Source organism: Salmo salar, chromosome 19 (genome assembly GCF_965601325.2).
Source record: "Salmo salar chromosome 19, fSalSal1, whole genome shotgun sequence".
In the NCBI taxonomy this organism is placed as follows: domain Eukaryota; kingdom Metazoa; phylum Chordata; class Actinopteri; order Salmoniformes; family Salmonidae; genus Salmo; species Salmo salar.
Genome location: NC_138309.1, coordinates 17171578 through 17198259, shown reverse-complemented (window position 1 = coordinate 17198259; position 26682 = coordinate 17171578). Strand labels below are relative to the sequence as shown.

At 40.5% G+C, this 26682-nt stretch overlaps 2 protein-coding genes across 6 annotated transcripts in view; both read right to left on the bottom strand.

The window, feature by feature from the left end:
* The window catches only part of pfkpa (phosphofructokinase, platelet a), a 36733-nt gene extending 15734 nt beyond the window's left edge, over positions 1-20999 (bottom strand). For 3 of the 5 annotated variants that reach the window (XM_014157466.3, XM_014157465.3, XM_082965650.1), the window contains exons 1-13: positions 20732-20999; positions 12345-12418; positions 10831-10911; positions 10454-10643; positions 9602-9767; positions 9454-9498; positions 9190-9298; positions 8395-8490; positions 6521-6613; positions 5681-5806; positions 5214-5278; positions 4526-4595; positions 3964-4110 (exon numbers count right to left, since the gene is read on the bottom strand). In XM_014157466.3, coding sequence (XP_014012941.1) covers positions 3964-4110; positions 4526-4595; positions 5214-5278; positions 5681-5806; positions 6521-6613; positions 8395-8490; positions 9190-9298; positions 9454-9498; positions 9602-9767; positions 10454-10643; positions 10831-10911; positions 12345-12418; positions 20732-20828 — 1359 coding nt within the window. In that variant the 5' untranslated portion in view covers positions 20829-20999. Of the gene's footprint in view, positions 1-3963; positions 4111-4525; positions 4596-5213; positions 5279-5680; positions 5807-6520; positions 6614-8394; positions 8491-8795; positions 8892-9189; positions 9299-9453; positions 9499-9601; positions 9768-10453; positions 10644-10830; positions 10912-12344; positions 12419-20731 lie in introns of all 5 variants that reach the window. The other 2 variants (XM_014157463.3, XM_014157462.3) reach the window with 1 other exon arrangement.
* Positions 21000-24242: 3243 nt separating this feature from the next.
* ifnu (class II cytokine, IFN-u) lies at positions 24243-25362 on the bottom strand. Its single transcript, XM_082966040.1, has 5 exons — positions 25249-25362; positions 25033-25110; positions 24641-24770; positions 24450-24532; positions 24243-24344 (listed from the first exon to the last, which is right to left on the bottom strand). Exons 1-5 carry the CDS (start codon positions 25360-25362, stop codon positions 24243-24245), a joined length of 507 nt encoding a protein of 168 aa, XP_082822166.1.
* Positions 25363-26682: the final 1320 nt, after the last annotated feature.

Sequence of the window (26682 nt, the reverse complement as noted above, 5' to 3'; positions counted from 1 at the left end):
CACAGATTCTCAAATTGTATTGAGGTCTGGGCTTTGACTAGGCCATTCCAAGACATTTAAATGTTTCCCCTTAAACCACTCGAGTGTTGCTTTATCAGTATGCTTAGGGTCATTGTCCTGAAGGAAGGTGAACCTCCATCCCAGTCTCAAATCTCTTGAAGACTGAAACAGTTTTCCCTCAAGAATTTCCCTATATTTAGCGCCACCCATCATTCCTTCAATTCTGACCAGTTTCCCAGTCCCTGCAGATGAAAAACGTCCCCACAGCATGATGCTGCCACCACCATGCTTCACTGTTGGTGTTCTCGGGGTGATGAGAGGTGTTGGGTTTGCGCCAGACATAGCATTTTCCTTGATGTCCAAAAAGCTACATTTTAGTCACATCTGACCAAAGTACCTTCTTCCATATGTTTGGGGAGTCTCCCACATGCCTTTTGGCAAACACCAAACGTGTTTGCTTATTTTCTTCTTTAAGTAATGGCTTTTTTTCTGGCAACTCTCCCGTAAAGCCCAACTCTGTGGAGTATAAGGCTTAAAGTGGTCCTATGGACAGATACTCCAATCTCCGATGTGGAGCCTTGCAGCTCCTTCAGGGTTATCTTTGGTCTCTTTGTTGCCTCTCTGATTAATGCCCTCCTTGCCTGGTCTGTGAGTTTTGGTGGGCGGCCCTCTCTTGGTGGGTTTGTTGTTGGTGCCATATTCTTTCAATTTTTTATAAAGGATTTAATGGAGCTCTGTGGGATGTTCAAAGTTTCTGATATTTTTTTATAACCCAACCCAGATCTGTACTTCTCCGCAACTTGTTTGGAGAGCTCATTGGTCTTCATGGTGCAGCTTGCTTGGTGGTGCCCCTTGCTTAGTGGTGTTGCAGACTCTGGGGCCTTTCAGAACAGGTGTGTATATATATACTGAGATCATGTGACAGATCATGTGACATTTAGATTGCACACAGGTGGACTTTATTTAACTAATTATGTGACTTCTGAAGCTAATTGTTTGCACCAAATCTAATTTAGGGGCTTCACAGCAAAGGGGGTGAATACATATGAACGCACCACTTTTACATTTTTTAGAATTTTTGAAACATGTTATTTTTTTGCTTCACCAATTTTGACTATTTTGTGTATAAAAATCAATTTAAATTACAGGTTGCAATGCAACAAAATAGGAAAAACGGCAAGAGGGATGAATACTTTTGCAAGGCACTGTACCAGTCTACCTATACACATGATGCCCAAATAAGTATTTTGTCAAAAACATTCAGTAGCCTACATCTTCAAATACATGTTATCTAAACTGTTATATGATCGATGTACCAATTGATTTTTGGTTGTGTTTTACAGGCACTGTTTGTATTGTGTTTTATTGGAACTCCTCCATCAATCAACAGACAGTCAACCATAAAAGACCATAGGAAAGAGGTACAGACAGTTAGAATTACAATTTGACCAGAGGAAGTGAGAAAGAGAATTCTGTAATGTGCAGACAGCCACTTCGGAAGCAGTGGAGCGCAGCAGTCAATTTCATCCCCCTGGTAATCTCTTTACAGTCGTATGGTGTTGTTACCTGCACTGAGTGTAGTGACTACATACAGTTGAAGTCGGAAGTTTACATACACCTTAGCTAAATACATTTAAACTCAGTTTTTCACAATTTCGGACATTTATTCCTAGTAAAACTTCCCTGTCTTAGGTCAGTTAGGATCACCACTTTATTTGAAGAATGTGAAATGTCAGAATAATAGTAGAGAATGATTTATTTCAGCTTTATTTCTTTCATCACATTCCCAGTTGGTCAGAAGTTTACATGCACTCAATTAGTATTTGGTAGCACTGCATTTAAAATGTTTAACTTGGGTCAAATGTTTTGGGTAGCCTTCCACAAGCTTCCCACAATAAGTTGGGTGAATTTTGGCCCATTCCTCCTGACAGAGCTGGTGTAACTGAGTCAGGTTTGTAGGCCTCCCTGCTCGCACACACTTTTTCAGTTCTGCCAACACATTTTCTATAGGATTGAGGTCAGGGCTTTGTGATGGCCACTCCAATACCTTGACTTTATTGTTCTTAAGTGATTTTGCCACAACTTTGGAAGTATGCTTGGGGTCATTGTCCATTTGGAAGACCCATTTGCAACCAAGCTTTAACTTCCTGACTGATGTTTTGAGATATTGCTTCAATATATCCACATAATTTTTCTGCATCACGATGCCATCTATTTTGTGAAGTGCACCAGTCCCTCCTGCAGCAAAGCACCCCCACAACATGATGCTGCCACCCCCATGCTTCACGGTTGGGATGGTGTTCTTCGGCTTGCAAGCCTCCCCCCTTTTCCTCCAAACAGAATGACGGTCATTATGGTCAAATTTTTGTTTCATCAGACCAGAGGACATTTCTCCAAAAAGTACGATCTTTTTCCCCATGTGCAGTTGCAAACCGTAGTCTGTTTTTTTTATGGCGGTTTTGGAGCAGGGGCTTCTTCCTTGCTGAGCGGCGTTCAGGTTATGTCGATACTGGACTCGTTATACTATGGATATTGTACCGGTTTCCTCCAGCATCTTCACAAGGTCCTTTGCTGTTGTTCTGGGATTGATTTGCACTTTTCGCACAAAAGTACATTAACCTCTAGGAGACAGAACGCGTCTCCTTCCTGCGCGATATGATGGCTGTGTGGTTCAATGGTGTTTATACTTGCATACTATTGTTTGTACAGATGAACGTGGTACCTTCAGGTGTTTGGAAATTGCTCCCAAGGATGAACTAGACTTGTGGAGATCTCAAAAAAAAAATTCTGAGGTCTTGGCTGATTTTCTCATGATGTCAAGCAAAGAAGCACTGAGTTTGAAGGAAGGCCTTGAAATACATCCACAGCCTATCAGAAGCTTCTAAAGCTATGACATAATTTTCTGGAATTTTCCAAACTGTTTAAAGGCACAGTCAACTTAGTGTATGTAAACTTCTGACCCACTGGAATTGTGATACAGTGAAATAATCTGTCTGTAAACAATTGTTGGGAAAATGACTTGTGTCATGCACAAAGTAGATGTCCTAACCGACTTGCCAAAACTAGTTTGTTAACAAGAAATTTGTGGAGTGGTTGAAAAACAGGTTTTAATGACTCCAACCTAAGTGTATGTAAACTTCCGACTTCAACTGTAGCTGCACATAACCCTATCTAAGAAACCTGTGCATAGCTGTCTAAGAGACCTAGGAGGGGATACTAAACTCACCAGTGATTATTGTCAAATACAGCTATCTAGGGACTACTGGGCAGGTGCTTCAAATCCATGTACTGAACTGTTCGTGTTACTGCTGTGAGTTGAGATGCAACTAAAGCTGAGACTGAGAATTTCTAGTTCAGTACCAGTAGGGAAAGACCAGTAGAACTAGATTACCAAGATACATCATGTTCTTTCATTGGAATGAATCCTCTTTTATAAACGAATGGCACAGGGGGACAATAACAAAACAAGCCTACTCCAGTGAAGTATTTGTATTACGTGTCAGACATGTAATGTGGTCCCCTGTTGGTGCAGAGTGGTACTGCTCTTACCTGGGACGGGAAGTGACGTCATTAACCCAATAATTGATTTACAGTAATCTGGTCAGATTATCCTACTGCTTGTACTCTCTATCAGTCTCCTCCACATTAACAGCCATGGAGTCAGTGGATGGCTAAAGGTGACATGGCTGTTCAACTGTCAGCTAGACAGCCATCTATTCTCTTATAGTTTTTTCTTCATTCATGTCCATATTTTATCTGCCCATTTTATATCATAACGGTACATAACAGAGATATGAGCGATCCTCTGCCAGCAAACCTTATTTGTTTGCAGTCAATCTAATCTTGTGTACATTATTGTAAGTGAATCTCTGAGTCTGTGTGGCATCTTCTAATCCAACTTATATTTGTTATAAATTGTTAGAAGAACATAAGAATACAACTTTATTTGTCTGTTTATGATACCTGTCCCTTGTAGAATCCCTCAAAGCCATCGTTGACAGCGAACATCTTGTGTCCCTCCGAGATGCCCACCCTGACGGCAGAGCGGACAGCAGCGTTCATGCCCGCTGCGGGGGCTCCCACATTCAGCACAGCAATGTTGAAGTTACTCTGCAGGGAAAAGGGGAACAGGATACACCATTACCAAAACTGTCAACTGAAAATAATTTAAAAAAACTTTTAAGCAGGGGGTAACAGAGCTTGGTTGGGAAAGGGGCAACAGAGCTGGGCAGGGAGAGAATTGTTTTCTGGCCCTATGCCCACATGTTAAGGCCATAGGCATACCTCCTGCTAGCTTAGTCAGAGGTAGACCACGCTGATCCATTAGAAACATTTTAGAACAGGCAACACTGATGAAAAATATTCTCAACACTGGAAAACGGACTTGGTGTGTAAGTCGCGTGCAAAATAAATATCCTTCCTGTTATAGATTTTACAGGAATATGGGGAGGGGAAACTTGAGCAAACATAAAATAATGTTGACTTTCTGTCACCATGCAGGACTCATGACCTGTGATTGACTTACATGTGGGAGTTCTGATTCTAGTTTACGGTGAGCCAGGAGCTTGTATGTCTTCAGATTGTTTTCAAAACTCCTGCAATCGGACAGAAAAGGGAAAGATGTCTTACAATATAGATACAATACAAATCCACTTAGGCACATGAGCACAAAGTGAGACCAAAATGAATGCTAGAATAGGGCCCAACAGCCCAGTTCAATTGATCCTAGCATCTTAATAAGTGGAGCCAGGAGTGATTGTTGACCACATGACCAGGAACACCTCTAGGTCCGGCAGTAGTTTTAGCTTATAACTAGGGTCCAGAGTGTTTCCTAGCCAGATCAGGTGGTCAGAAAAATCTCCTGTCCCTAACAATAACAAGTTCCTCAACATTAACCCACTACTTTTATACTGTAAATGGGGAAGCAATGTCCTAACTGGGGAAGAGGATGTCCCTCAGTGAACTCCAATCATTCCAAACTGGGTGACCCTGACGTAATATAGTGATCTAATTTACTGCCTGACCAGGTCCTTTCATGCTGGCTGCTGCTCTCTCTGTGTGTGTGTGTGTCAGTGGCCCAGTAGGTCACGTGTCAAGAGGCCTACTAGCATCAGCATGAGAAACGGGTCACTGTCCCTAATATTTCATACTGGGCTGGTGGTTGTGGCTGTAGCTGTACAAAGCCACTACAGTGGTTGGTGATGTGGCTGTACCTGCCGCGCAGCTTCACTGCCTCTTCAAACTTCTTCTCATCCATGGCTTTCTGCACCTCCTGAGTCTGGTGAACCAAAGCAGATTCATATTTGCATGCTAATTAGCAGACGCTTTTATTCCGAGTGACTTATACATGTTTCTAATGTGTATATGATTCCTGCCTTAGTAGGACGTCAAGTCGATGCAGCTAATGGTAAGAGGTATCTAGGTAAGATCAGAAGGGTTTGCAGTGCAGTCATTGAGAGCTGCTCTGTGTAGCAACCGGCAGCCACATGCCTAGGATAACGATTAACCACAAAACAACATTCATCCCAGATCCCACTTTATGCACTTATATTTCCCATCAGGCAATTCTCTCATTCCTCCATGTGTGTTTGTGAGTATGAGGGTGCGTGTGCACGCGAGTGTGCGTGTGTGCCTAATAGTAAGCTGCCTTGTCCTGGCTACAGTACTCTTGTCTACCTACCATCTGTACACACTCCATGAGAGGCAGTCTCACCGCCTGGTTTCCACACAGAGAAACCACACAGGCCGGTGTATTAGCTGTAGTCTCCAACAGGGCAATGACAGCCTCCACACCCATACGACTGGCCTGGAGAGAACACACAGCCACACATAATAAAGATAGGAAAGATACCACAGCCAGAAACTTTTCTCCAGAGCAATGTACAATACAGTGAGCGCATGTTAGTACATGTACCGAATGTGATCCCTGTTGGAATTCAACCCAAGACATTGGCATTGCTAGGGTAATGCTCTTAGCAACTGAGCCAAACGGGACCACATTAAACATATACTGCCATCTCTTCCTCTTTGCCTGAGCTCACACAGGGATTATCTCTTTCCCTCGCTCTGTTTCCCTCTCTCTCCCTCCGATTCTCCATCTTCCTCTGGATGTTTTCACGCTTCCCCTTTTCATTTGTTGTATTTCAGAGGATGTAGGCAAAATGGAAGAGCTTGTCAGCCCTGGATTTCTCCAACTCTCTATGATAGACCAGTAGGCCTACATCAACACGTGTCATGTCATCAAATCTGTTAATGTGCTTAGCCTAAAAGCAGCAGTTGTTTCCTCCCCAGGCCTAGTGAGTGCATGTCTTCCACACGATTAATCTAGTGGGACTGCTGTACACTACTAGCTTGGTCCCAGATCTGTTTGTACTGTCCTGTCAGCTTTTATGGTCATTTTGCCACGCCAAGCATGGGAGTTGGCAAAACAGCACAAACATATCTGGGACCGAGCTAGTACACTATTGTAGACGTGGGGAAACTGTCAAGAATGTGGTCAGAATACGGTCAGAATACCTACCAGGATACGGTCGAAGGCAGAGGGTGTGCCTCCTCTCTGGACGTGGCCCAGGATTGTCACACGGGTGTCAAACCCCAGGCATCTGACAACAAGCTGGGACAACAGGAACCATGTTTTAGCTAGATGGAGGTGGTTTTAGCGATACTCTTTTAAAGTCTGTCTTATAGTAATGGTATAGGAGTAATGATCATGCGAAACACTCATGCAAATGTTAGCTCTAATACTTGGCTAAATACTGAAGCAAGTATTGTTTTATCTTTACGTACTGCAAGTAAACTATCAGATATTATTTGACCTAATATATTCTAGACATACACATTTGTACTAAACAACGAGGACAAAATACTCTCACAAGCTGAAGAGTTGAGCAAAGGGAAAACACAATGCACATGCAACCCATCCTCCTTATTTCAGTCATGTTTGTGGGGTCTTTACAAGATGCACAGATCCCAAGCTTTAAAAAGGTTGACTTTCAAAATGTGACACAAATACATAAATAAGACATTCAAGCACAAGCTGGATTAAATGCTTTGCCTCAATTCCTGAGGGCCTAGAATTAAATGGTACCGTAATTTCCGGACTATTAAGCGCACCTGAATATAAGCCGCACCCACTGAATTAAAAAATATATATTATTTTGAACATAAATAAGCCGCACATGTCTATAAGCCGCAGGTGCCTACCGGTACATTGAAACAAATGAACTTTACACAGGCTTTAACGAAACACGGCTTGTAACAAAAATAAATAGGCTTTAACGAAATACGGCTTGTAACAAAAATAAATAGGCTTTAACGAAACACGGCTTGTAACAAAAATAAATAGGCTTTAACGAAACACGGCTTGTAACAAAAATAAATAGTCTTTAACGAAACACGGCTTGTAACAAAAATAAATAGGCTTTAACGAAACACGGCTTGTAACAAAAATAAATAGGCTTTAACGAAATACGGCTTGTAACAAAAAAAAATATTTTGCAGTAAGCTTTAGTTGTCTTTTTGCACTGAGTCAATTCCTCACGCTGCTGTTTCCAACGTCTTATCATTGACTCATTAAGACCAAGCTCCCGTGCAGCAGCTCTATTTCCTTTTCCAACAGCCAGATCAATCGCCTTCAACTTGAAAGCTGCATCATATGCATTTCTCCGTGTCTTTGCCATGATGAGGGTGACAAAATGACTACCGTAATCAGAATGATGGGAAGTTTGAGAGCGCTCGATTTAATCTAAACAGTAAACAAAAAAGTAGTTTGACCTTAACCCGTTCGGCAATTTCATTGGTCTAATGAAAGCTTCATGCCGCCAAAAAACTGAGCACGTCACAGAATGTGTTTTTTTTTTAGAAAGAAAAATTGAAAGCGGGAAAAATCCATATATTAGCCGCGTCATTGTTTAAGCCGCGAGGTTCAAAACTGGGAAAAAAGTTGCGGCTTATAGTCCGGAATTTACGGTAATATGCTGTGTCATATTGTGCTAGATTATAAAGGACTTCCTTTTCGAAATGATTAACTATGCAACTCAATTATTTTCCATTTATAGTGTATTTGACAGCGGAAGTACTGATGCGTTTTGTACAAAATGTACCTCTTTACAATGGGTTCCATAGGCCTGACTAGACATGTACAGTAGGTTAATAAAACGTATCTGATAAGCTGTCACACAGCAAATCAAAATGGTAGAGGGAAAAGCAGGTTATCAGCTGTAAAGTCAGTTTGAGGCCACTCAGGAAGCAGTCTTACCACAGAGTGTGTGTGTGCGCGCCAGAGCATTCATACCAGAGTGCACAGTCAGCGAGTGAAGCCACACCAAGGGCAGCACGGTAGCGATAGAGGCCTAGCAGGAGCTGTCTGCTATAGGTCTGAGTTGCTGTACTTACATCCTTGACATGGTCTGTCGTTATGGGCTTGTTGTTACAATCAATTGCCCCCTCGGCTACTATTATGATATTCAGCCTTTTCATTCCTGCCCGGTTCTATATGAGGGAGGGGTGGAAGACACATGACAGAAACTAAAACAGAGGCTTGGCATGGGCTCGCAAAAGACGGAGGGCCAGACAGTGAAAAAATTGTCCATGGTCCAGAGAGCATGTGTTGATTCTTGGCGGCATATTAACCAAAAATGCTCATAATCTCTTTGTTTGAACATATCCTTAATATCATATCATTTACTAACTTGGTGTTGACACATAATACTCTGTTCGTTTGCCAGTGGACTGTTTTGACACTGTTGGGCCTCCGTACTTTTGGTTTTGGCCCTGTAACACGCTAAGGTACTCACGTCCTTGACAACACTACCGGTTATTGCTTTCCCATGTCTGTCAATGGCTCCCTCAGCCACTATGATTATGTTCAACCTTGAACCCCTGGAGCGAGTCTGGACCATAACATTTTATTTCCAAACAGAAAACAGCACAATAACACACAAGTAAATGACTGTAACATTACCAAATAACTGCAGATCAGATCGTATCGCAATGTTAGCTTCATGTGACATTGAACTGAACTTGTTGCCATTCTTGGTTAAGCTAACTTCATTTTATTCTAAAATTAATAATTTATTGTAAACTGTTCAATATAAACAACGAAACAGAGTGAACTGGATAGTGAACGAGCATTAATTATTACAGTGAGAAGTGTTGTGAGGTTAAAGGATTGCTAAGTTAATATGTTACCGCAGATAGCTTCTGACACATCTTCTCCTCCCAGCCGTCCTCAGGGGGCATCTCAGGAATCAACACCCAGTCAGCACCACACGCCAGGGCACTCACTAAAGCCAGGTATCTGGAGACGCACACACAGACACACAAAGACGCACACACAAGTCAGACAACAGCACCCATCGGCCCCACAGGGCAGATCTGAACTCACACACAAGGTCACACATAAGGTGTGTTAGCATATCATTAAATAAGTTTAAAAGTCTGTGTCTGTCTTACCCACAATGCCTGCCCATGACCTCTAGTACAAATGTCCTCTGGTGGCTGAAAGAGAGATAGCGAGTGAGAAGATGACATTTGAGAGAATCATATGTTCACAGACAAAGTAAAAACCCAAACAACATTTGTTAAAGCTACTATTGCTAACCTCTGTGCGGTGGTCATGATTGCATCCACCACCTCTATGATCCTATGCAGGGCAGAGTCCGTCCCGATTGTCATGTCGGTGCCACAGAAGTCGTTGTCGATAGACCCCACCATCCCGACGATGTGCAGGGCTGAATACTTCTGGACAGCATCTTCATCAATCAACCCTTTGACAAAGTTGAAGAACAATGCAATTATATACTTTTGTGACTAAGATGAAATAAAAGAAAACAATTTATTCCAAGATCCCTGTCTCTTCAATGTGAGGTGGGATTAGTCATAACTTCTAAGCAGAAAGACTAACTTGACATTGGAGCACCATTCTGAGTTAGGATATGAAACATCCAACACAGGTACACAATGAGAAACTACGACCAAATCATTCTCAAATAAAAACCATGTCAGAGGACAGAGTTTTTGTCTTCCTGGACAAATCCTTTCGGATGAAAAGCATTTGGGGATTTATTATCCTGTTCTAGCAGCAAGCTCACAATGGATTACCTCATCTGCAAATACACGTTTAAGACTACTCAGCTACCACAATACCAATCTTGACATTTCCACTTCTTTTCAGTGTCAATATGTCACCCTGTCAGTATGACCTCTCTCTTTTACAGCCCCTACCTTTCTCTAAGCTCTCTTTCAATGACCCCTACATCATGCTGCTGTCTGTCCCCACAGCAAACAAACCCGTCTGCAGTACACTTTTCTCTCTGCAATCCCTTTCTCTCGTACTTCTCTCCTGTCCCCGCTAGAAACAAAGTGCCAGTCCCCACCTTGCAATCTTTCCAAATCTTCTATCCCTAACCCCTCTCCTGTCCCCGGTAGAAACAAAACCAGCCCCATTCCCCACCTTGCTGGACCAGTTCCTCCAGCAGTCCGCTCCACTCCTCTCTGAAGAGGTTGGCCCCAGTGAGGCTGCCGTCCCCTCCGATCACACACAGGTTGGTGATGCCACGCTGCACCAGGTTGTGGGCTGCCTTCAGACGCCCCTCGTGGGACCGGAACTCCTTGCACCGGGCACTGCCAATGACAGTGCCACCCTGGCATGGGGGCATTACACAAACATTGAACATGGATGTAAAATACAGCCCAGATCACCTACTCACATCTGCCTACTCACACCAATCAATTATAGCTCTGTCTACGTCTACTGGTTTTGTAAATAGGCTACTGTGATTCAGTGTGTGGTCATCTATTTCTGTCCTACATGGATGGTACAGTACTCACCATTTGTAACATGCTGGAGACACTTTCCCATGATGCCTCCTTTATGTTGTCTTCTCCACCATCTACCATACCCTGATATCCCTGTAGATACAACACAGATGTCACAAAGTACACACGCACATGCACGCAGGCACGCACACATGCACACACACACACTTCTTAGGCTTAACAACCCCCCACTATCTGTAATATCTGGACTGGCATGCAGCTTGTATATCAATCATTATCGGCATGTGTTACCCCTGCATAGAATCAAATTAGAAATGTCCTAGTCCAAGAATAAGCAGGGCTCTAAAACAAAATGTATTGGTAGCACTGGGTAGGACCACCAAACAATACATTTTGTGATTTCAAATTCAGTCCGATTTTTTTGGAACTAATTTAGCAATCACATCATGTTTCTCTTGTGTTCTCTTCTCTTTTTAATTGGTCCCTGAACCCATAGGATGACATTTGCAAATATATAAAAGCCTGTAAAACTTCCACTGTCAAGTTGTCAACTTGACTTTGAATTTATACTGTCCTACAAGAGTTGCTGAATTTCCTATTCACCCTCACAGGTGAGTTGAAATGATACAATGCACCAACTTTGTACCGCTCAAATAATTATACAAATGTAACAGCAACCAGAGCGTAGGCCTACTGACAAGAAACGATACAAATGTAATAACTTTGCTTAGGCTACTCCAAATGGCACAAACATCATTTTGCCATTCAATGTTTATCTGGGTGAATATACTTCGAGGCAGACCGGTGCTACCAAATCAAAACTCCAGGCAGCACAGACTACCAATGCTTATAGGAGCATAGCCTACGCAACCAGAATGTTCGCAATTTAAACCAAAGAGTTATAAAACAAATATCTCCTACTGTGTATCAGGTCCAAACAGATTACCTGAGCAGAGCGAGAGGGAAATACGTGTGATCTGTCGACTAATGTCTTTAGTCGTTGACATAAAAGTGTCTGAGCAGGCATTTTAGGCCCTAGCCTGCTCAGGAAATGAGCTGCATAGAGGCTTAACATATCAGAATGATATTCAACATATGCATCATCATTAGACCTAGGTGGAAGCAGAACCCAGCCCATTTGTTAGTGTGTAGGCTATATGTGAAATAGATGGTCTGGTTCCATGCAGAGATTAGAATATACAACACAAACATTGCCTACTGTAGGCATGGATCCTTGTGTTTGTAATTCAGCTTCCACATTATGGATGCAAGAGCAGGTCAAATGTTGGGCGGTAGCCTCTAATCAGCTAATTTTGAGAAGATTCCAAATGTTGATCAGTCATCCTATATTTGTCTACATACAAAACCACCCTGGATGGTAGGAACATATTCAGCTCAGTAAGGTGTTTATAAAGTATTTTGTCCAGTGAATAAAACTCAGATCAATACGGAGTGCTCCTTTTCTTTCTTTGCCTGGATAGTCACACCTGTTGGCGTATCCTTGGGTAAGGAATGATTTTATTGTTTGTAAAGTAGTGCTGTGTGTACAGAGTGTCTAGACTCACCTCGCGAATGAAGTAAACTTTGGCTCCCACATAGATTCCCATTCGAACGACTGCCCGGACAGCAGCATTCATTCCTGGCCAATAGAAAAAAACTCACTTGAATAATGCATTTTTAAATAACAACATTTGAATACTGCTTAAGACTTCTGTAGCGACGTGTCCTACATAGCCTAATTAAATCAACAAGAGAACATATGGCCACAACACGAGTCCTGTGCATACACTTATGAGCGTAAGTGGTGAATAGCTCAACATGTAACGCCATGCCCCCTTTCAGGCCGAGTCTGAATCTTTTATCACCATAAGAAAGAGCCTCGCTTCCAAAAAATACCAACACTGTGCAGTCCGCTTCCACTGCAGGACTGCCAGTCTCCCACTGCCACGTTTGGTAAAAAGTCCTCTCGAAATATTCAGTTGCCTTGGAGAGAATTGTAAAGATGGTGTTCTGTGCCTACAATTCTAATGTCAGGTTAACCTACTGTAACTTCTTAGACTGTAGGAATAATGATTCATGTGATTTAGACCAGGCAGATCCTTGGAACTTGGCTGACTAGGCCCGGAGGAGGTAGTTTATAAACAATCTGATAAACGTTTGGTTTCACAGTGTAATAGTTGCTAAGCTGTTACTAAGCAACACACTTCTGAGGTTGACCATCAGGAGGATATGAAAGAAAGCAAGAAAGCAGGGGAGAAAAAATAATAAGAACTGGTACAGACTTCTCTAAATGAACCTCATAGGGCCTAGCCAATATTGAGTGTATTATAAAAGCTATTACATAATGACAAATCCATAGTTCTTCATCCATAATCATCATAAAGGGATCATCAGTTGGACTCATCCCACTGGGCACAAACAGGTTGAATCAACGTTGTTTCCATGTCATTTCAACAACAAAAAATGTCATGTGATGCCGTTGAATCAATGTCCAAAACGGATTTGCAAAAAGTAATCAACGTACGGTACGGGACTGTTCTCTTTTTTCTGCCAACATGTAATCTAACTCCAATGATATTTTGAAATGTTTGTTGATTTCACATTAGTTGACAACTCAACCCAATTTAAATCAAAACTTGACGTTGAACTGGCATCTGTGCCCAGTGGGACTTCTTTCTGAAGCTGACATTCTTGTTGTGGTTTTCAGTAGGCCAGAATGCTCTCTGATCCTCCAGATGAGTACTACAGTAGTTGTACTTTCTGAGGCCCAAGACTTATGTTTGGGGCATAACAGAGGCTGTGCAGTAAGGCCTGCAGCTACAGTGAACCCGGCAGCGCAGTGAGGCAGACAACATTGCTTTGGCATTATAAAGCCTCCCACCCACAGGGGATCGATCAGTGTACTCCTGGCCATTCCTGGCTGAGTCAAAGGCATCTTGACTGCACTGTAAGACTTTTCTTTAATTTCAATATTAAAACACTGTAGAATGCACAGTAAAATTCATTATGGGTAAAATGCTCAAAATTCTGATATTAATTGGAATTAATAACAGAAATTCTGTATTTCTTTACAGTATGCCTAATGTAGATGAAAATGTTATGTTTCAGCCACAAATCTAATGCTGCCGGGTGAGACGCATAAAGCTCAGATTATTAGCAAAAAATATAAAATGAAGAAAAAAACAAATCACCCAGATAATAATTGTAATGATTAGGCTTCGCTGTACCGTAGCCTCTGGGTACAGTAGCCACTGTGAATAAAGAGCAGATTCGTGACTGTTAGGTTTGCACCATTAATACAGAGCAAATGGCTTGTTTCTTGCCCAAACAGTTAACTTCATCGGGGTAGGGGTCGGTATTTTGACGTCCGAATGAAAAGCGTGCCCGTAGTAAACTGCCTGCTACTCAGGCCCAGAAGGTAGGATATGCATATTATTAGTAGATTCTGATGGAAGACACTGAAGTTTCTAAAACTGGTTGAATGATGTCTGTGAGTATAACAGAACTCATATGGCAGGCAAAACCCTGTGAAAATATCCAACCAGGAAGTGTGGAAATCTGAGGTTTGTAGTTTTTCAAGTGATTGTCTATCTAATACACAGTGTCAATGGGGTCATTTTGCATTTCCTAAGGCTTCCACTAGATGTCAACAGTCTTTAGAATGTTGTTTCATGCTTCTACTGTGAATGGGGAGAGAATAAGAGCATATGGAGTCAGATGACTGAGAAAATGACATGAGCTCAATCTCGCACGCTCCCGTGAGAGTTAGGTGTGTTCCATTTCATTTCTGAAGACAAAGGAATCGTCTGGTTGGAATATTATGGAAGATTTATGATAAAAACATCCTAAAGATTGATTCTATACATCGTTTGACATGTTTCTACGAACTGTAATATAACTTTTTTGACTTTTCGTCTGAACTAACTGCGCGAGCACAGTGCATTTCAATTACTCCACTGAACGCGCAAACAAAATGGAGGTATTTGGACATAAAGATGAACTTTATCGAACAAAACAAACATTTATTCTGGAACTGGGATTCCTGGGACTGTGTTCCGATGAAGATCATCAAAGGTAAGTCAATATTTATAATGTTATTTGTGACTTCTGTTGACACCAAAATGGCGGGTATCTGTATGGCTTCTTTTGGTGTCTGAGCGCTGTACTCAGATTATTGCAAAGTTTGCTTTCGCCGTAAAGCTTTTTTGAAATCTGACACAGCGGTTGCATTAAGGAGAAGTGTATCTATAATTCTTTGAATAACAGTTGTATATTTTATCAACGTTTATGATGAGTATTTCTGTAAATTGATGTGCTCATTCACCGGAAGTTTTGGGAGGCAAAACATTTATGAACATTACACGCCAATGTAAAATGGGGTTTTTGGATATAAATATGAACTTTATCGAGCAAAACATACATGTATTGTGTAACATGAAGTCCTATGAGTGCCATCTGATGAAGATCATCAAAGGTTAGTGATTCATTTTAGCTGTATTTCTGGTTTTTGTGACGCCTCTCCTTGCTTGGAAAATGGCTGTGTGGTTTTTCTTGTCTAGGCGCTGTCCTAACATAATCTAATTTTACGCTTTCGCCGTAAAGCCTTTTTGAAATCAGACAGTGTGGTTGGATTAACGAGAAGTGTATCTTTAAAATGAGATATAATAGTTGTATGTTTGAGAAATTTGAATTATGAGATTTTTGTTGTTTTGAATTTGGCGCTCTGCTATTTCACTGGCTGTTGGCGAGTGTGTCCCGCAGGTGGGACGCTAGCATCCCACATACCCCAGAGTGGTTAAAAATATATATTTTTTTTATTCAATTTTTTTATTTATTGAATATTCGAAACATACGATATACTTGCAGTGAAGCCGCTCAACGACTACATCATACCAGTCATCCAACAGATTCCCATTCAGAGCGACACACAGAAGCATCCAAGGTCAATGCCCTGCTCAAGGGCACGTTGACCAATCTACCACCAGGCCAAAAAACGTGAACCCGAACCCTCCAAGATCCCCCCCACAGTTCCCCAATAGCTGTCCCTCAACCATTCGAGACCCCTCCCACAGTCCCCCAAGAAGAAAAATAAAAAATAAAAAATACTATTAATTCCATTCCCCACCCCCAAGAACCCCCCAATGCACCAACAACCAAGAGAATGAACTAAAGAGAAAAGAGGAAAAGACAGAAGAAAACAGCAAACAACAATGCAAAAAAATAATAAAAATAAATAAATTTCAAACAAAGGACATCAATTGACAACTAAAATCATAACAGCAAAGCCAACTGTATATGTTTGTGTGCATGTCTGGCACTATTACATGTATGTGTGTGTGTTCTTGTATGTGTTTATTTGAATGAGAGTTAATTAGGGCCGATTTCAAGTTTTCATAACAATCGGAAATCGGTATTTTTGGACACCGATATGGCCGTGTTGTTTTTTTTTTACACCTTTATTTAACACGGCAAGTCAGTTAAGAACACATTCTTATTTTCAATGACGGCCTAGGAACGGTGGGTTAACAGCCTTGTTCAGGGGCAGAACGACAGATTTTTACCTTGTCAGTTCGGGGATTCGTTTTTGCCTCCTTCCGGTTACTAGTCCAACGCTCTAACCACCTGCCTTACTTTGCACTCCACGAGGAACCTGCATGGCAGGCTGACTACCTGTTACGCGAGGGCTGCAAGAAGCCAAGGTAAGTTGCTAGCTAGCATTAAACTTATAAAAATAAATCAAGCTTCACATATTCACTAGTTAACTACACATGGTTGATGATATTACTAGTTTATCTAGCGTGTCCTGCGTTGCATATAATCAATGTGGTGTCTGTTAATTTCTCATCGAATCACAGCCTACTTCTCCAAACGGGTGATGATTTAGCACTGTCGTTGCACCAATGTGTACCTAACCATAAACATCAATGCCTTTCTTTAAAATCAATACAGAAGTATATATTTTTAAACCTGCATATTTAGTTAATATGGCCTGCTAACATGAATTTCTTATAACTAGGGAAATTGTGTCACTTCTCTTGCGTTCCGTGCAAGCAGTCAGGGTATTTGCAGCAGTTTGGGCCGCCTGGCTCGTTGCGAACTGTGTGAAGTCCATTTATTCCTAACAAAGACCGTAATTAATTTGACAGAATTGTACATAATTATGACATAACATTGAAGGTTGTACAATGTAACAGCAATATTTAAACTTAGGGATGCCACCCATTAGATAAAATACGGAACGGTTCCGTATTTCACTGAAAGAATAAACGTTTTGTTTTCGAAATGACAGTTTCCGGATTCAACCATATTAATGACCAAAGGCTCGTATTTCTGTGTGTTATTATGTTATAATTAAGTCTCTGATTTGATAGAGCAGTCTGACTGAGCGATGGTAGGCAGCAGCAGGCTCATAAGCATTCATTCAAACAGCACTTTCATGCGTTTGCCAGCAGCCCTTCGCAATGCTTCAAGCATTGCGCTGTTTATGACTTCAAGCCTATCAACTCCCGAGATTAACCGATGTGAAATGGCTAGCTAGTTAGCGGGGTGCGCGCTAATAGCGTTTCAAACGTCACTCGCTCTGAGACTTGGAGTAGTTGTTCCTCTTGCTCTGCAAGGGCCGCGGCTTTTGTGGAGCGATGGGTAACGATGCTTCGAGGGTGGCTGTTGTCGATGTGTTCCTGGTTCGAGCCCAGGTAGGGGCGAGGAGAGGGACGGAAGCTATACTGTTACACTGGCAATAGTAAAATGCCTATAAGAACATCCAATAGTTGTTACCTATTTGACTATTGGATGTTCTAAGGTATATGAAATACAAATCGTATAGAGAGAAATAGTCCTATAATGACCTCAACCTAAAACTTCTTACCTGGAAATATTGAAGACTCACGTTAAAAGGAACCACCAGCTTTCATATGTTCTCATGTTCTGAGCAAGGAACTTAAACGTTAGCTTTTTTTACATGGCACATATTGCACTTTTGCTTTCTTCTCCAACACTTTGTTTTTGCCTTATGTTCAATTTGGTTTAAATTGAACATGTTTCATTATTTATTTGACACTAAATTGATTTGATTGATGTATTATATTAAGTTAAAATAAGTGTTCATTCAGTATTGTTGTAATTGTCATTATTACAAATAAATAAATACATGTAAAAAATTAAAATATATATATTTTTTAAATCGGGAGATTAATCCGTATCGGCTTTGTTGGGCCTCCAATAATCGGTATCGTATCGGCGTTGAAAAATCATAATCAGTCGACCTCTAGTACAAACACCTACACGGCATCAGCCTCAGGCAAACAGGCATTAGTTGCATCAGTGTCATTCAAATGTACTTTTTATTATGTTTTATTTTGACATTTTTTTTTTACTTTCATCTTTGACCATCATTCTATCTCCCACACAGCAACTCCACTCCCACTTGTCTCCAATTCCACATCCCAACCCTCAGCTTCCCTCAGCCCATCCCATCTGTCTCTGTTGGCCACCCACTTCGGGTTTCTACGCAACACATATCTTTCAACTATGCTGTGATGTTTAACGTACAATTTCAATGTATCTAATCGAATAGAATCCACAGATTGTGAGTTGAATATAAATACTTTTACTAAGAATATTAGTATATTAGTAATTGACTGACCCGGTCTCTCCAGATCTCCTAACAGTACTATTTCTAGGGTCAATTTTAGATCAATGTTAAGCATTTTCAGTCATTCCTGAACCTGAGACCAGAAACAGGCTACCTGAGGGCAATACCAAAATAAATGGTCTATTGATTCTGTATCATCACAACAAAATCTGCAGAGCTTCGATGATTTTATTCCCCAAATATTCAACATTTTGTTGGTGGCAAGAGTTCTATATAATAATTTTAGCTGAAAAGCACGAAGTCTTGAATCTTGCGTTGTTTTATATATCAACTCACACACCCTGTACCATGGAATCGGTACATCAAAAAACTCTTCCCAACTATTTTGCAATCTGTATGGCACAGTTGTCAACATCCTGGGCCTCAAATGAAACTGGTATACTTTCCTATTTATGCTATCTTTATTCCTCTGCCAGTTTTGATCCTTTATAGTGGGCAGACAGACCAGTTCCCTAAAAAGATATTACCCATATTACCGGCGCATCATTTTTTTCTTTCTACACTATTTGAACATATTATTGTTTTTACCTTATTATACAATAAAACTAACAGCAACGTACCATATTAATTATTTACAGTAAATTACCGTAAATCCCATGCAGTCTGGGTGATTTTAGGCATAAATTGTAAATCATACTGTAAATTCCAATGAAACATTGGTTTAACAGTAGATTCCTTTAAAGAAGTACTGTATTTCAAATGGTACTGTAATTCCACCCCACAGAATACAGTACCTTACCATAGTTTTGGAGTGCCAAAAACCTTTTGACCAATAGTGAGTGCATGGTATTGTTGTTTCTGGCTCATTGACATATTTTGAGGCATGCCTTGTAAGAGGCTACCAATGTCACTGATATGTGGTAGTAGTGCCCCAACAATTAAATGTGTAAAGGTGGACAGATTGGAGTGGCAGCAAGTCTCAAACCTTGAATGGTTGAGTATTTGCCATGTCCTTGGTCTGTTTTTGGAAGTCGTTGTTAAGGTTTCTAGATGTAGAAGTGGTTCATACATATTTGGTATATACTGTATAGATAGATAGATAGTGCTGTATTGTATAAAACATCATGTTTTTCTTATTGTAAAATATTTTACAGCAACCCTGCTGTAGAGCAAAACTACAGTATTTAACTGGCAACTCTGCCGCCAGTATAATGCTGTACATTTACAGGGACAATTTTTACAGTGATGACCATCATGTAGTATCCTGGAGTGGGTAAGAGCATTTGGTCATCATTGTAGGGGTGTGTGGGCAGGTGCATTTCAAATAGATACTGCAGTGCAATGTGATTGACCATGTGGAATATAGATATGAACCATGGTTGGAAACCTAAGTCAATATTGCTGCTTATTCTTTTTTTGAAAAGCATGTACACTTGCTGAAATAATTAAAGTACAGCTGGTATGGCCCTATTTTGACTAAGACACAAGTCACATTCATAAAGTGACAGTAGACAGAGCATATGACAATGGGTTTCCTCTGACGCAGCCTGCTATGATGCCTGCAGCTCCTCACGTAGGCAACACACAGGCTAGGGCATCCCTGAAGCTTATCGCAGTCCCATAACTTATTTCAATGACATTCTCGTTCATAAGAATCATAATAGTGAACGTCTGCTTTTCAGAGACAGACATGTATTACATTTCAAAATGATGAAAATAGCAGCATGAACACTATCGTTTTTAGTGACTTCCTGGTTGGGAGGAGTCGTCGTGAACATTCATCCTCACTAATTCCTTTATCAACCCGATGTTATAATGTAGCATATTACTATGAAACATGCCAGTATTATTAAAGGACAAATGCTACAATACGTGATCACACGAACAGAACGAAACTCCGCAATGCAGTGGCAAGAATTCGAAAATGAAATCACCTCTCCTCTCTCCACACTTCGACCGGTGTCATCGGTTTTGTTAATGTTGTGTAAAATCAATACAAATCAGATGATTGGCCTAATAATCGAATAGACGTCGAGCTATTTGGCTATGTCGGCATTTGTGTTTCACCTTGACGGGAGCCTGCAGCTAGCCTAGTGGTGAGAAAATGCTCCATATGTGGGTAATCAGAGCTAGCTAACCACCAAAATGCTAAATGCGCCGGTGATATCTGCTACTGTAACATTACTTCAAAGAATTGCTATTTTTATTGAAACATTTTATCAAGGCTAGTTGATTCAATATACAATGTAACAATGTGTTTCTTTTCAGTTCAAATTGGTGCTTTTCGCCCTTTGCGGGCCTCTCCACTGATACAATGTCATAGGATACATTCTCTTGCGCTGTCATCTGTCACAGTACCTTGAGCATCCCCTCCGCTAGTCAGCACTGCGATGGATTTCCCTGCTCCCGACAGACTCTCAAAGAATCTCTTGCTTTGGTTGTCTGGCTGTGCCATTTTGGGGGCTTTCACTTCTTCTTATGAATAAATTGGTAGTTGTACAGTTATATTTAAAACAGTATAAATTGTGCCGTTGATGGAGGGCTAAAATTGCAGTCCGCCCCCTTTCCTTTCCTTTCTCCCTTCCCGTGCCCGCTATTCTCCCACAGTCTGTTCCGCATGTACGCTAGTAAGCGATTTGCATAGAGTACAAGTTGGCGATAAATTGACATAATCGTCAGCAAATGAACTTTCGCTTCACGTAGACTTTCCGTGTTTGGACCAATCGGAGACTTGTGGGTGGGCAGATTAGGTGATGAAATGGGAGGTACCTATGAGCAATACACGAGTAGGCCAACCTGACTGTAAACTACTGTTGGTGGCAGTACATTGAATAGGCCTAATCACATTTTAATGGCTGCTAACATTGAATGCATAAAGACTGACCAGGCCACTTCATGAGTTCGGTGCATTGTATAGGATCTATATTATTGAAAACTCTAAACTGTTGTGCAAAAAAATCTACCTACTCTGCAGATACCTGAGATGCTTTCATATTTAAAAGGTACCACTGGTATTTACATTCAGTTTGCCTGACTCTCTCTATCTCTCTCTGTCTCTCTCCCTCTGTATCGTGTGTGTGTGTCTCTGTGTGTGTGTGTGTGTGTGTGTGTGTGTGTGTGTGTGTGTGTGTGTGTGTGTGTGTGTGTGTGTTATTTATTTGCAGTGGTGCCCCCAAACCCGTCATAGAAAGGTAGATCTATGTGATGCAGTCCATCAGCGTGGCTTTGCAGTTTGGAATGAAGCCTCGTATTTCCACACTGACCAGTTTAAACTGCCATTCTGATGTTGTATATTATTCTTTATCAAGTAAGACAACATTCATGCCACTATAATAAAATATATGTGATAAATTTGGCAAAATATTTGCACCCTCTAGTGGGATGTTTGTTCAATATGCATTGTCGCCATCTGGTGGCCCAATGCACAAACTAACAACGATATCAAAGAACATAAAAGTTGCAGTTTCTTAATTAACAAACTCCAATAAATGATTGCCTACCTCCAACATTTAAATCCATGTATTTTTATTTGATAAATAGGCCCTAACGCATGTATTTCCCCCCAATAAAACAATACAGATTCATTCAAATACAAGCAATCTTTTTTCAATGTAGCTGTAATGAACAAAATGATTCAATCATCTTCTTCGTCGTAGTCCTCTGACGGTGTGGTTCTCAAGTCTCTAACGGATTTCTCTGACTGTGATGTGTAAAAATTTCCCAAGCACACTGTAGATGAGCCTGAATAAGATATAACACTTTATAATCAGCTTAATTTGTCATTTACTGCACGTTGTCATCACATATTGCATTCAGTCTATAAACCATCGTATCACTTGTAATATTTTGACACTGACCTTTTTGTGATGGAGGAAATTCTCCAGTTTGTTAAAGCATGTAGTCACTGGCTCATGGTCAGCATTTGAATGGAGTTGTGCCACTGCCTATGGTCAGAATAAATATGAGTTATAAGTAAATAAAAAAACACGTGGAAAACTAAAATGTGAATATGATCTTAGCAATATGTTAGTTCTAGTATGTCTATTTCTATGTGGTGTTTATTGGGTTGACCTTCAATTGGAAGCAGCTGCTCCTCATTGCTTCTAATTGAAGGTCCTATTTAAGAGGGGTGTTTTTTTCTATGGTATTTGTGGGTAGTTGTTTCCTGTTTTGTGTTCGTCCACCTGACAGGACTGTTTAGTGGCGTTTGTTGTTTTTGCATACGTTTTCCTTCTTTAATAAAATAAGAAGATGAGTTTACACGTTCCCGCTGCGTTTTGGTCCGATCCCTACGACACCCGTGACAATTGCTCTGTCTGCATGCTACGTGTTTCTTGTCCTATGTTGCTCTGCATGTGCTCACTGCTCATTGTTTGTCTGTATTGTTGCTGTAATTGCTTTTAATAACCTGCACAAGGACTGCGTTTGAAAATTCGCCAGCTGGCTAAAATGGGCACTTTTACTAAAATGTTGATTAAAAAATAAACTCAAAGTCAAACTTAAGAGTGGGAGGACCAACTCCATATTAATGCCCATAATTTCGAATGAGATGTTCAACGAGCAGGCATACTTTTGGTTGTGTAGTGTATCGATCATCCAGAATGGTCAGATCCATTCAAGATTATAATATTTTTGTCCTTAAATGTTATGTTTTTCTATCAACAGAATGCACAAAAAAAATAAGTGAACTTTATCTCAGAGTAGATGTCCTTTCTCAACAGTAAGATGCAGCGTCTTGTTCTCGTACCCTGATTTAGATGAGGGTTTTGTGATGCCCTTCATTGCAAGTCCATGGTACTTTTATACCAAATAGATGTTTCTGGGATACCACACCTGTTGGGCTTACACAAATCAGTGTATTCTTCAAGGGACTTTGATACTGCTATACAATAATAAACAAAGTATTGATCTATCTAAACAAATTTAAAAAAATCCATAACCCCTGAGTTTATTAGCAATATATCTACTTTGATGGTGAAAGAAGTCAAATGTGACACAAAAATGCATACAGTACTAATATAGTGTGCAATTATCTCAGTAAGTTTCCTTTCTCCTAAAATGATGTGTGACTATTTTGTCAAACTGCAACTGGTACTACAAGCACTTGTGAGCTGTTTGTGTGGGTGTAGAGAGGAAACACTTCCTGGCTGCACCACTTGGGAGCCACTCTTTCTCTCTCTCTCTCTCTCTCTCTCTCTCTCTCTCCCTCTGTATCGTGTGTGTGTGTGGGTAAATTCACGTTTATAGGGAATATGGAGCAGTACATTGATCCTCATTTACTTTTTAAAGCGGGAACACTATCTTACTTTCTCTCACATTATCTCTACCTAGTTTGTGTGTGTGTGTGCGTGCTTGCATGTGCGTGCGTGCGTGTGCGTTCGTGTGTTATTTATTTGTAGTGGTGACCCCAAACCCGTCATAGAAAGGTAGATCTATGTGATGCAGTCCATCAGCATGGCTTTGCAGTTTGGAATGAAGCCTCGTATTTCCACACTGACCAGTTTAAACTGCCGTTCTGATATTGTATATTATTCTTTATAAAGTAAGACAACATTCATGCCACTATAATAAAATATATGTGATAAATTTGGCAAGATATTTGCACCCTCTAGTGGGATGTTTGTTCAATATGAATTGTCGCCATCTGGTGGCCCAATGCACAAACTAACAAGGATATTAAAGAACATAAAAGGTACAGTTTCATAACACACTACAATGAACGATTGCCAACCTCCAACATTTAAATCCACGTATTTTTATTTCATAAACAGGCCCTAACACATGTATTTCCCCCAATAAAACAATACAAATTCATTAAAATACAAAGCAATTTTTTTTCAATGTTGCTGTAATGAACAAAATGATTCAATCATCTTCTTTGTTGTAGTCCTCTGACGGTGCGTTTCTCAAATCTCTGAAGGATTTCTCTGACTGTGATGTGGATAATCCCCCAAGCACACTGTAGATGAGCCTGAATAAGATATAACACTTTATAATCAGCTTACTGCACGTTGTCATCACATCACATTCAGTCTATACAACACCATCATAGCACTTGTACTATTGTGACACTGACCTTTTTGTGATGGAGGAAATTCTCCAGTTTGTTAAAGCATGTAGTCACTGGCTCATAGACAGCGTTTGAATGGAGTTGTGCCACTGCCTATGGTCAGAATAAATATGAGTTATAAGTAAATAAAAAAACACGTGGAAAACTAAAATGTGAATATGATCTTAGCAATACAGGCAAAAGCTTGTTGTAGTCACTCACACAAGATGTTAGCCTATGTTGCGACATGGCCAATTGTTCCCTGAAGTTGTGAGAGTGAGGGCTTGTCTGATACATGGTCACAGCCTTCTTCATGATGTCAGCCAGAACTACTTCTTTGTGTTCCACCTGTTGAAAATAGAGAGAAGCACTTCAAACTCTGTATCTCCCTGATTTAATTATGTTAGCAGGCTATCAAACACATCAATCTGGATCCAAACGCAATTGCTCACAACAATGATAAAACCTAGCAATTGAAGTTGGATTCAGACTAATAGGCATCTAGGGAGCAGGTGAATTTAAGTGATCCCATATTTTATTACAGAGGTCAAAATGATATGCATGGAAAGTGATGGACTATTTGATGACTATGTCAACCTGTTTCTCTTACCTGACTGAGCATCAGTTGAGGATCACAGAGACTGGCCTTATCGTGGTGATGCCCACACTCATGGGAGATGTCTTTGCACTGATGAGATGTACAGAACATAGCATATTGTCACATGGATGTGGAAAGGAAATCAAAAAATGTTTTGTGGAAAGGTTATGTATGATTTTTAAAGTGTGTCATTGTATATTATATTTGCGCATTGTGTAGGATATTTACCAAGATGTTTAAGCTGTGCAGTAGATCGCTCCATACAACATGTTTAAAGCACTCTTTCTGAGCCTTCACCAGGCTTATCAGAACACAGATGACAGCAACTCTTATCCAACACATGATCCCTGGAATAAGAGAAATATAGGTGTATTTAGACATCATTTTAATAAGATACACTGATACACGATACAGTGCATTCAGAAAGTATTCAGACCCATTTACTTTTTCCACATTTTGTTACATTACAGCCTTATTCTAAAATGGATTACACAAAATACCCCATAATGACAAAGAAAAAACTGGTTTTTAAAAATTGTTGCTAATTTATAAATAATTGAAAACTGAAATGTTGCATTTACATAAGTATTCAGACGCTTTGCTATGAGACTCAAAATTGAGCTTAGGTGCATCCTGTTTCCAGTGATCATCTTTGAGATGTTTCTACAACTTGATTGGAGTCCACCTGTGGTAAATTCAATTGATTGGACATGATTTGGAAAGGTGCACACCTATCTATATAATGTCCCACAGTTGACAGTGCATATCAGAGCAAAAACCAAGCCAAGCCATGAGGTCGAAGGAATTGTCCGTAGAGCTCCGGGGCAGGATCAGACCAGCTGTGTACTGCCGCTTTCCATGTTGTCTATAGCTTGTGAGGTGTGGGAATACTTTGTTGCTTTAATGTATTTGGTTTTGTTGCTTTTGGTGCTATTGCTCTGTCTGCATTCTACGTGTTTCTTGTCCTATGTTGCTTTGTCTGCATGTTACATGTTGCTTGTCCTGTGTTGCTCTGCATGTGCTCACTGCTCATTGTTCGTCTGTATTGATGTTGTAATTGTTTTTAATAACCTGCCCAAGGACTGCGGTTAAATTCGCCGGCGGGCTAAAATGGGCACTTTTACTAAAACGTTGATTAATGTACACTGTCCCTGTAAAAATAAAGTCAAACGTAAGAGTGGGGGGACCAACTCCATATTAATTCCCATGATTTTGGAATGAGATGTTCAACAAGCAGATGTCCACATACTTTTGGTTGTGTAGCGTATCTATCATCCAGAACGGTCCATTCAAGATTATAATAATAATTTTGTCCTAAAATGTTACGTTTTTCTATCATCAACAGAATGTACAAAAAAATAAGTGCACCTTACCTCAGAGTAGATGTCCTTTCTCAACAGTAAGATGCAGCGTCTTGTTCTCGTACCCTGATTTAGATGAGGGTTTTGTGATGCCCTTCATTGCAAGTCCATGGTACTTTTATACCAAAGAGATGCTGTTTCTGGGATACCACACCTGTTGGGCTTACACAAATTGAAACTACACTGTATCTTTATGCCTTACCTGATGTTACTATTACTGTACCTCATGTGGAAATCCCAAACAAGGGCACAGAAAGGTGTTTTCACGTCACAATGCCAAAAATTGTGATCTGTAATATCG